The sequence below is a fragment of the Galeopterus variegatus genome, unplaced genomic scaffold (assembly GCF_000696425.1).
Source record: "Galeopterus variegatus unplaced genomic scaffold, G_variegatus-3.0.2 Scaffold6561, whole genome shotgun sequence".
Classification (NCBI taxonomy): domain Eukaryota; kingdom Metazoa; phylum Chordata; class Mammalia; order Dermoptera; family Cynocephalidae; genus Galeopterus; species Galeopterus variegatus.
This window is the reverse complement of record NW_007732672.1, coordinates 19759-31143: the sequence shown is the minus strand read 5'-3', so window position 1 is coordinate 31143 and position 11385 is coordinate 19759. Positions and strand designations below refer to the sequence as shown.

General features: G+C 39.4%; 1 protein-coding gene across 2 annotated transcripts; it reads left to right on the top strand.

Moving 5' to 3' along the window:
* Positions 1-371: 371 nt before the first annotated feature.
* Positions 372-8741, top strand: LOC103606410 (pinin). Of its 2 annotated transcripts, XM_008591010.1 has the most exons (9): positions 1545-1614; positions 2233-2301; positions 2810-2882; positions 3008-3102; positions 3261-3336; positions 5131-5286; positions 5364-5502; positions 6244-6296; positions 6357-8741. In XM_008591010.1, exons 4-9 carry the CDS (start codon positions 3080-3082, stop codon positions 7647-7649), a joined length of 1740 nt encoding a protein of 579 aa, XP_008589232.1. In that variant the 5' UTR covers positions 1545-1614; positions 2233-2301; positions 2810-2882; positions 3008-3079; the 3' UTR covers positions 7650-8741. The 2 variants fall into 2 exon arrangements, with proteins under 2 accessions (XP_008589233.1, XP_008589232.1); XM_008591011.1 differs by lacking the exons at positions 1545-1614; positions 2233-2301; positions 2810-2882; positions 3008-3102; positions 3261-3336 and adding exons at positions 372-885; positions 3930-3931 and having other exon boundaries at positions 6244-6255; positions 6316-8741.
* Positions 8742-11385: the final 2644 nt, after the last annotated feature.

The following is an 11385-nucleotide window of genomic DNA, read 5'->3' as shown; positions in this document are numbered from 1 at the left end:
TATAAGGCACGTCCCATCACAGGTTAAACGAACTGGAAAACTCCGCGCTCTCCTTCCCAGAACTGTGGGTGCCCGAGCCCACGTCCCCGAGGACCCAGGGACGCTCAAACCCGCCCCGGCTCTGCGTTAGAAGCCGAGCCGAGCCGAGCCATCCGCAGCTAATTGGAGAGGGAGGCGACTGCCTGCCCGACTTTTCATTGGCCCAGAGTCACAAAGGCCGGCAGCTTCTCCCCCTTCCGGTCGCTGAGTGATTGAGGCCGACAAACAACGCCTATCGAAATTAATAAAAATACTGTTGACATTGTATCAGACTAACGTGAAAGACTGATCCATTAGAAACTTACAATAAAGGCCTGTAGAGCAGTCTCGAAGCCTGCTGCGGGGAGAAGATGGCGGTCGCAGTGAGAACTTTGCAGGAGCAGCTAGAAAAGGCCAAAGAGAGCCTAAAGAATGTGGATGAGAATATTCGCAAGCTCACCGGGCGGGATCCGAATGACGTGAGGCCCATCCAAGCCAGATTGCTGGCCCTTTCTGGTCCTGGTGGAGGTAGAGGACGTGGTAGTTTATTGCTGAGGCGTGGATTCTCAGATAGTGGAGGAGGACCCCCAGCCAAACAGAGAGACCTTGAAGGGGCAGCCAGTAGGCTGGGCGGGGAGCGTCGGACGAGAAGAGAATCACGCCAAGAAAGTGATCCAGAAGATGATGATGTTAAAAAGCCAGCATTGCAGTCTTCAGTTGTAGCTACCTCCAAAGAGCGCACACGTAGAGACCTTATCCAGGATCAAAATATGGATGAAAAGGGAAAGCAAAGAAACCGACGAATATTTGGCTTGTTGATGGGCACCCTTCAAAAATTTAAACAAGAATCCACTGTCGCTACCGAAAGTCGGAGAGGCAGCCCTCACGGCGGGGTGAATTGGAGGTGGCGAGGGCGGCCGGTCCTGAGAAGGCTGGAACATCGAGGCCTGTTCCCGGGTGGCGGTAGAACCCAGTCCTCCGTGAGGCGGAGAGATTCCAGGTCCCCGCCGTAGGGCGCTGGGCTCCGGTGCTTGAGGTGGGAGAGCGAGGCCTGGGGCGCCGGGATGGCTTCTTGGCCTTTGAGAGGGGCCGGGCTGCCGCTTCGCGCCCTCGGCCCTGCAGGCCCGTAACTGCCGCACAAAGCCCCTTTCCTTTGGGGCGGCCGCCCGGCCTGGGGGACTGGCCTGGAGAGCCTCCTGGGACGCGGTGGGCTGCCTCGCCCCCAGGCTCTAGCCCACATGCAGCTTCCTCTGGGATGGCGGGATGGGGACCTGATCCAGGATTGTTAATGTGTAATGGCATTGAAATAAATACAATTTCTGTGGTATTGGTCTTGGAAAAACAAGTTACGTGAAATAGTTATTTCCGGTCCAGTGTCAAGCATGTGGATTTTAAACTGGGGTTTTTTTTTTTTATTTAGAACTTTTCTTATTTTTTCTTTATAATGTACCACATCTGTGGAAATATTTGGTGCCATTAGGTGTGTTTACATAAGATTTTTGCTGATTTTAAAATCTCTCATAGGCCCATCCAAGCCAGATTGCTGGCCCTTTCTGGTCCTGGTGGAGGTAGAGGACGTGGTAGTTTATTGCTGAGGTAAGAATTCCTTAAGCCTTAACTCATGCTGGAACTATAGGTACTTTTATGCTAAATTAACGTATTGGTTTGAACAAAATTTGTGATAGAGCCAATGGTACTAGTTTTGTGTAAATTTAATTTATTCTTGTAGTTTAAAAAAAGCTATAAAAGGCATTTTAGAGTGAATGTCCATTTAAGGTTACTTTATTTATGTATTTTTTTTTAAAGATGACTGGTAAGGGGATCTTAACCCTTGACTTGGTGTTGTCAGCACCACGCTCAGCCAGTGAGCAAACCGGCCATCCCTATATGGGATCCAAACCCGTGGCCTTGGTGTTATCAGCACCGCACTCTCCCGAGTGAGCCACAGGCCGGCCCAAAGGTTACTTTAATTGGAAAAATTTTTTTAAATTCAAGTCAGCACCACGCCCACCCAGTGAGCAACCGGCCATCCCTATATGGGATCCAAACCCGTGGCCTTGGTGTTATCAGCACCGCACTCTCCCGAGTGAGCCACAGGCCGGCCCAAAGGTTACTTTAATTGGAAAAATTTTTTTAAATTCAACTAAATTCTCTTGTCAAATAAATATTTATCTGATATTTCAAATGCCTTACGTTGGGCGTTTTTAATTGCAGGCGTGGATTCTCAGATAGTGGAGGAGGACCCCCAGCCAAACAGAGAGACCTTGAAGGGGCAGCCAGTAGGTATGTATAAAAAGATTCCTGAAGGTATCCTTGTATGCTCTATTTTCTGAGATAGCACACAAATATTTAATAAATATTGTTGAATTAGGTTGTATTAGAATTGAGTAGTATACCACTTCCCTGAGTTTCCTTGGTATTTGACTGAGTTAGACAGCCAGTTTCCCTCAAAACTCAGTTTTTCACTTACGATAATCCAAATTTTCTCAAAGTAAAGGTCATTAAAAGAATAACTTAAGGAAAATTGTCAATTTGTACCACTTTTTCTGTGTTATATTTAAAATACTTAACCAGCCTGAGGAATATTTAGATATTATAGGAAATCGAAGTTTGGTTCAGGCATTAGTTGACACATCTTATCCTTTCACGGCCTGAGGAAAGAGTAAAGTGGGATTGAGACTAATAAACTGAGGCTTCTGGAAATGAGTCCTAGAAAAAGTAGGCATTTGCCCTTAGTGTGCACTTACATCAAATTCTGCAATGGTCGTTTAAATTATTTTCCCTTTGACAGGCTGGGCGGGGAGCGTCGGACGAGAAGAGAATCACGCCAAGAAAGTGATCCAGAAGATGATGATGTTAAAAAGGTATTGAGATTAAAAGAACTTGTTAGAGGATTAATGTAGTACTTTTCACCTTAACTACATTTAAAAGCATGCACCCATATGCTAGTTAAATAACTGAATAACTGAGATTTTCTTTTCTCCTGCAGCCAGCATTGCAGTCTTCAGTTGTAGCTACCTCCAAAGAGCGCACACGTAGAGACCTTATCCAGGATCAAAATATGGATGAAAAGGGAAAGCAAAGGTATCTTTAGTAACCTTTCGGGGGGAAACTCTTGTCAAATAATGCAGTTTTTAAAAAAATTAAGGGATTGTTCAAGTGCCTGTGGTATCTCTTGGAAAATGGTGGGTTTAAATGAAGTAGATCTTTCTGAAATTGAATTTTCTTTTTCTGTTCTTTAGAAACCGACGAATATTTGGCTTGTTGATGGGCACCCTTCAAAAATTTAAACAAGAATCCACTGTCGCTACCGAAAGGGTATTTGTGTAATTTTTGTTTTGCTTCATTTATTTATTTATTATTATTTACTTATTTTTTTTTCCAAAAGATGACCGGTAAGGGGATCTTAACCCTTGACTTGGTATTGTCAGCACCATGCTCACCCAATGAGCTAACCGTCCATCCCTATATGGGATCCGAACCCGTGGCCTTGGTGTTATCAGCACCACACTCTCCCAAGTGAGCGGCAGGCCACCCCTGCTTCATTTATTTAAGTTATCAAAGTAGTGGATTAATGTTTTTTGTTTTTTTTTTCTTTTTGTCTTTTTTCGTGACCGGCAACGGATCGCAACCCTCAGTGTCGCGCCTGTACCGGACCGGGACCAGCAACGGGATTGCAACCCTCGGTGTTGCGCACCGCACCTCGCTCAGCCAGTGAGCGGCCGGTCTGTATGTGAGATCCGAACCCTCGGCGGGAGCGCCGCCATACTCCCAAGCGGCGCACTATAGCAGTGCGCCACCGGGCTGGCCCGGATTAATGTTTTTAAAAAGAGTTTAAGGGCCGGCCCATGGCTCACTCGGTAGAGTACGGTGCTGATAACACCAAGGCTCCGGGTTCGGATCCCACATAGGGGTGGCCGGTTAGCTCATTGGTCTAAACTTTATACCAGTCTCATTGTTTGGTCTTGGACAAGTCCCTTTATTTCTTTAATCCTCAGAGTGCTTTCTCTCAAACAAGAGAAGTGAACTTACGATCTTGCAATTAGTTCTGTGATGCTAATTTTTAAGATTTATTTAGGGCCGGCCTGGTGGCGCACTGCTACAGTGCGCCGCTTGGGAGCGCGGTGGCGCTCCCGCCGAGGGTTCGGATCCCACATACAGACCGGTTCCCGCTCACTGGCTGGACGAGGTGCAGGTGCAGCACCGAGGGTTGCGATCCCGTTGCCGGACATGGAAAAAAAAAAAAAAAAAAAAAAGATTTTTTTATACACTCAAAGGCAATACTTAGCACTCTAGAAACAAAAGGTATAAACATTTCCTGCCCTCCACAGTTTGACTGTCACTTTTCTAGAAATTTTCATTTCGTTAAAGCTGCAAAATTATGTCTATGGAGTTGAACCCTAAATTATTGCTTCTGGGAGAGACCTATAGTAGAAAGGGAGATGACAATCCAGTTACAAGAGATTAGTAAGTTTTTATTACAGATTCTTACAAACTAAGAATATAAAGGGTTTAGGCCGGCCCAGTGGCGCACTGCTGCAGTGCGCCGCTTGGGAGCCAGTGGCGCTCCCGCCGAGGGTTCGGATCCCACATACAGAAGGGTTTAAATGCATTTTAATGTTTGAAGAAGTTGCTAGTTTTCTGAAAAAGGCAGAAAGTATGACTGGTTAGTTAGTTACTTCGTTAGAACTTCTGTCAAATTCTTTGATTGGGGGGGGCAGAAATAACTCTGAAGATGACTTCTAAAGACAGTGCCCATCTTTTTTAGGTTAGCTTTCATGAAAGAATCTTACTTAAAATTATATTATAATAGAATGGTTCTTGATATTATGGCTAATGGCCTTGACATTTATATGTTTATGTGAAAAACACTTAGTCCTCATTTCCTGAAAGATAAATTGCAGCCACTCCTGAATGCTAAGTTTGAATTAGTTGGTGTCCTGAATTGAAAATGTGAAACATGTAGGTAACTTTACTTATAAAACTGTGATATTTCACATAATCAGAATGTGTACTAAGTTTTTATTATAATTGAGCAGAATTCAAAGCAGATAATTTGATTATTTTTTATCTGTTATAAAACGAGTATTAAAGCATATTACTTATTTTTAGCAAAAGAGGCGCCAGGAAATTGAGCAAAAACTTGAAGTTCAGGCAGAAGAAGAGAGAAAGCAGGTTGAAAATGAGAGGAGAGAACTGTTCGAAGAAAGGCGTGCTAAACAGACAGAACTGCGGCTTTTGGAACAGAAGGTTGAGCTTGCGCAGCTGGTGAGTAGTGTTTTGGAATTCTAAGATTGGTAATCCTTTGTGTTTACAAAAGCACTGACCTTTTAACTTTTCTTTAGCAAGAAGAATGGAATGAGCATAATGCCAAGATAATTAAATATATAAGAACTAAGACAAAGCCCCATTTGTTTTATATTCCTGGAAGAATGTGTCCAGCTACCCAAAAACTAATAGAAGAGTCTCAGAGAAAAATGAATGGTAAGTACATGAAGAGGTTCATTTTCTTGATGGGTAAGGTAACACATTCACATATACACATTTGTTTGTTTTCTAAAATAATTGTGATTCAATAGTTGATTTTTTTTTAAGATATTTTGAGATGCTAATGAGTTTGGAGTGCAGGAATATTTGTTTTATGATGGAGTTTAACCTGAAATTTATTTTGTAGGTGGGGCTTACACGTATGTTTTTCTTAAGCATTTGTGTAAGGTTATTTCTTTTTGCTTGCTGCTCTTAGTAGCCAAATAAAAATGCTAATGCAGCAAGACAAAAGTGACATTTATAATTCATAGAGGGAGCACACATGGAAGAACTATATACACTGCTAAGATGGTGATTAGATGATTTGTCTCTGCTTGGGATCAGAAAAATCAGTGCATGGTACGATGCCGTAAAACTGGTTCTCTTGTTAAGAAGTTTTGTTATTTTTCGTTTAGCATAAAGTTAAGATGCAAAAGAATGACTTGTTTTTCAATCAGTTAGATAATGTGGCTTAGTTTTGCCAGTTGGTAATTGCTTAGTTTATAGGTTTCCAGTGAATCTTTGTTTTTGTCATTTTTATGTCAGCTTACTTTACTATAATCAATCTTTTGTCATCTCTTTACAAAAAGACATTTAGATGAAGCTTAATGACAGTTTGTGACCAAATATAAAATTGTGACTTGGAATTTTTTAAATCATAGTTTGTAAATTTTACACATGTAAATTTTTATTCTTTAGCTTTATTTGAAGGTAGACGCATTGAATTTGCTGAACAAATAAATAAAATGGAGGCTAGGCCTTTATTTGAAGGTAGACGCATTGAATTTGCTGAACAAATAAATAAAATGGAGGCTAGGCCTAGAAGACAATCAATGAAGGAAAAAGAGCATCAGGTGGTGCGTAATGAAGAACAGAAGGCGGAACAAGAAGAGGGTAAGGTGGCTCAGCGAGAGGAAGAGTTGGAGGAGACAGGTAATCAGCACAATGATGTAGAAATAGAGGAACCAGGAGAGGAAGAGGAAAAGGAAGTAGGTATAGTTCATAGTGATGCAGAAAAAGAACAAGAGGAGGAAGAACAAAAACAGGAATTAGAAGTTAAGATGGAGGAAGAAACTGAGGTAAGGGAAAGTGAGAAGCAGCAGGATAGTCAGCCAGAAGAAGTTATGGATGTGCTAGAGATGGTTGAGAATGTAAAAACTGTAATTGCTGAGCAGGAAGTAATGGAAATTAATCAAGTTGAAAGTGTAGATCCTTCAGAAAACGAAACTAGCAAAGAATTGGAGCCAGAGATGGAATTTGAAGTTGAGCCAGATAAAGAGTGTAAATCTCTTTCTCCTGGGAAAGAGAATGTTAGTGTTCTAGAAATGGAAAAGGAGTCTGAAGAAAGAGAATCTGAGCCCCTTCCTGAGCCTGTGGCTCAGCCTCAGCCCCTGTCTCAGCCCCAGCCCCAATCTCAGTCTCAGCCCCAACCAATACTACAGCCCCCAACTCTCTCTCAGCCTGAAACTTTGCCATTAGCTGTTTTACAGCCACCACCTCAGGTTATTCAGGAGCATTTACTACCTGAAAGGAAGGAGTTTCCTGTAGAGACTGTAAAACTCTCTGAGGTGCCAGTAGAGCCATTCTTGACAGTACATGCAGACAGCAAAACCAAAACCAAAACTAGAAGCAGAAGTAGAGGTCGAGCTAGAAATAAAACAAGCAAGAGTAGAAGTCGAAGCAGTAGCAGTAGTAGTTCTAGTAGCAGTTCAACCAGTAGCAGCAGTGGAAGCAGTTCCAGCAGTGGCAGTAGTAGCAGTCGAAGTAGTTCCAGTAGCAGCTCTAGTACAAGTGGCAGCAGCAGCAGAGATAGTAGCAGCAGCACTTCTAGTAGCAGTGAGAGTAGAAGTCGGAGTAGGGGCCGGGGACATAATAGAGATAGAAAGCACAGAAGGAGCATGGATCGGAAGCGAAGGGATCCTTCAGGACTAGAAAGAAGTCACAAATCTTCAAAAGGTGGGAGTAGTAGAGATACAAAAGGATCAAAGGATAAGAATTCACGGTCTGACAGAAAGAGGTCTATATCAGAGAGTAGTCGATCAGGCAAAAGATCTTCAAGAAGTGAAAGAGACCGAAAATCAGACAGGAAAGACAAAAGGCGTTAATGGAAGAAGCCAGGCTTCCTTAGCCTATTCTTTGCAGCAGAAGATTTCTTGATGAGTAAAAGGATTACCTTTCCTTGTAAGGAGGATGCTGCCTTAAGAATTGCATGTTGTAAAAAATCTTTTTGGAAAATACAGACTGTTTGTTTACCAGACATTCTTGTACTTTTTGCATAATTTTGTAAGTTATTTATCAAAATTATGTGAGGTTCCAAAATATGTAAAAATAATAATAATAAAAAAAGATTAACATCCCTTGTCATCTTTTTTAAATATCCTAAACTCTTCAGTAAGAATCTGTATATTTTAATAAGTAAATCTTTAAGTCTGTTCCCTTTTATTTCTGTATCATACATTGCTTTTGTAGAAATAAATGTGCATTTATTTTTGGGATGTCCTTGTTGACACTTGTATAATAAATATCTTCTTGATATCATTTTCATCTTTTATCACTAGATACTGAACATCATTAGAATGTTTTTGAAGGTTTCCTCACTTTTATTTGCCTTAGACGATTATTTTGAGTTGTCAGACCCAGATCTTTGAGCTTGGAAGGGGAACAGTTCTCTTTAATATTGTTTACTGTTTTCTAATCTCCCTTGTTATTGTAATCTAAGCATTTTTTCTTGTTTCTCATATTGAAACCATATATTTGGTAGATAACTTGAAACAGTATGATTTGGTTGACATTTTCTTCCTGAGTATGGGAGCATCATTCTTTTGTCTTCGTGGTTACTTGTGTGATACAGCATATACATCTGTTAAAATAATCACTTTCTAGGGGAGGGAGGTAGAAAAATAATCTTCTAAACTTGATTTTTGAGTTTGTGGTCTTGTCTTAACTTTTGTGTTGGCTCTAACTGAAACATGCCAATATGTGTTTTCAAGAATTTTTGTTTAAGGAAGTATTGTATGAAAGTTTACAAAATGAAGGAAGTTCATCTAGACTTGAATATGTAAGCAAGATAACACACAAGTGTACCAAGTGATTATTAACTTTGTTGTTTTATAAATTTGTATGAAATTGAAGTATCTGTTGCCCATTACTATAAATGTGCAAATAAATGTGGCTTAGACTTGTGTGCCTGCTTAAGACTAGTACTTGTATTAACTTTTTCAATGCTTTATAGGAGAGCACTTAAATTGCAAATGACCTTTTTTGAGCTCATGATTTAACATTGTAGCTTTAGGCTTGACTTTCAATATTCATTATGCCTTCCCTTGACAAGTAAGTGGTTACAATGAAAATGTAAACAAGCATTTCCAGTTAGCTTTTGTGTCTATTATAACTCACTTGTATAAATGTAAGTAAACGTGTTAAAAGGACTCTTAAAAAAAATCCTTTTGGGATAATCATTAAAACAGTAAATGAACAGGACTTCACAAACTTCCAAGAGTTAACTGCATCCCTGAGACAGTTGTTTCCACCAAGAGTAGCTTCCTGCACGGTTTGCAATACTCTAGCAAAATGTTACTTCCCTGTTTCATGACTGGGAAAAGGTTGGTAAACAAAGGGATGAATATATTTGTATGAATATTTGTACTAGTTTGGGCTTTAACTTCAATTGTTGGAGTTATAGTGCATGGGGGGAAAGGAGTAATTTCCAGTTATTTCAGTTAAGCTCTACTGATTATAGTATACAGAAAGAATTTTAATAACCTTAATTTTATTAGCATTTTTGAGTGGTGTGCATTTTTTAATTGGAAGGTTTAAGTTTTAAGGTTAAGTTTTTAGATTTTTTTGATGTTTGTGATTGATGCTTTATCTTTAGAAATGAAATTTTATGGAACTCAGGCTCAGAGAACCATGGAATTGTTTACTTGCAGTGATACTAGGAAGTAGTTGGAATGTAAAAGTAATGACAGTGTTCATCAAAAATTTAGGAGCTGAAGGGGGATAGGCTAAGACATCTAAGGTGCTAATTAGTAAACATCTCGTTTACTCTGAGATTCCGAGGTTTGGACAGCCACTGGAAATAGAAGATAGTTTCATCTTCAGTGAGGTGTATTTTCAATATGTGCAGAACTGTTTAGAAATTTGAATTAGGCAAAACCTACCAAAGCAATGTCTTGACAAATTTAACAGTCAATCAGTGGGGGAGACTGCAACTTGGTAAAAAATAAACCTGTGGTAGTATCTGAGAGTGTTTTTCTTAAGCTTTTGTCTCACTTAGCATGATCTTTTTAAAAAGGATATTAATAATACTCATCTCATTGATAACTACCTTTTTGTGTGTGTGCAGTTGGATGGTTGAGGGATCTGAACTCGATCTTAATGTTATCAATACCATGCTTGACTACCCTATTTAAATTTGCCACTCCTTGACTTCACTGTCCCATTTTCATGCTTTATTTTCTTCATTACTTTTGGCACCATATTGTGTAGTCATATTTTTGTTCATTGTCTGCTTTCTGGTAGACGGCAAGCCCCCACAAGTGAAGGGATTTTTCTTCCTCCTATTTGCTTTATTTCAGACTCCTAGAATAGGACCTTGCATATAACAGACATTCAATATTATCATGAGTTAATATGGCTATGTGATTTGCTCTCTGCTTGTCTTTCTAACTTGAGTTCTTACCTCTTTCCAGCACATCCAAACATGTTTGCTTGAAACAGCTGAGTCTTAGATACTGAAGTTTGTCCCCATTATTTTCCCAAATTATGGAGATAACAGTTTTTGTAGCTACTTTTTGTAAATACATTAGTTTGTGTTCTGTGTATCTAAAGGGTGACCAGAGTGTTGCCTGTTAAACAGTTACATAGTGAAGTGAATCTGACAAGGAATGTGGAGGAGTAATGAAAATCATCTGAGGCTCTGTCAAATTACTGGGCCTTTTTGGAGGTTTTAGATACAGCCCACCTCCCCCTTAAAGAATCCCTGCTGTCCTACTGAACCAGTGTTATGTGTTTAAATGTGAGGTACACCTCTGCTGTCATGGATGGGAAGAAAAATTATCTAGTAGCCAAGATTATGAAATGAAGATCAAAAAGGGCTTGTGTTTCTCCTCTAATTCCTTTATTTTTTTAATCACAGATTGCATGTTTATGTTTCCAAATTATATAGAAGTAATCTGTAGATAATGCATTAGACTTAAAACAGAATTTAGCATGACTGTGGGATAACATATACTTAAACAACGGCAGATTTTTTTTCAACAGTATATACAAATCGTAAGAAATTGCCAAAAAAAAAAAAAAAAAAACCATGCAAGACAAAGTTATATTTTTAAGGCTTTTCCCATTTACTTATCAGATAAAATTTGTGAGCGTTTTAACTCTGGTTACTATTTTTTTCTTCTATCATGGCAACAGAGGCCACTGAATATAAGATGAACTTCACTCTATATTTGACATTTAATTATGGTGGAACAATTAAAAGAGCATTCTTGGTGACAATTTTACTTATGGCCTCTAGTTTAATGATCTTACTATTTACACGTTAGCTTCTTATAAAGGACTCACAATTTAATTTTTTTACTATCTTGTTTATGTTTTTCTTTTCTAATTATTTTCTAAACCTATTTCTTTTTTTAACCATAAATATACACAATTTCTAGTCAGTTAACAAAAGTAAAAAAAAACAACAACACTAGTTACTCTAACTGCTATGCAAGTTATTACAACTTTTTCAAATTAATACTAAGAAAGTTAATACGAAGGTTCTTATCTGCCTGAAATTTGTAACTGCTTTAACAACAGGAGAAGCTGTTACCAGGAGAATATCTTCTGATGGAAATT

What these genes read in the sequence shown, in the direction of transcription:
- LOC103606410 (XM_008591011.1), top strand. Translation starts at nt 390, where the DNA reads ATGGCGGTCGCAGTGAGAACTTTGCAGGAGCAGCTAGAAAAGGCCAAA. An exon ending in AGGTTGAGCTTGCGCAGCTG is followed by an intron (nt 5,287 to 5,363) that starts GTGAGTAGTGTT and finishes ACTTTTCTTTAG; the next exon opens with CAAGAAGAATGGAATGAGCA.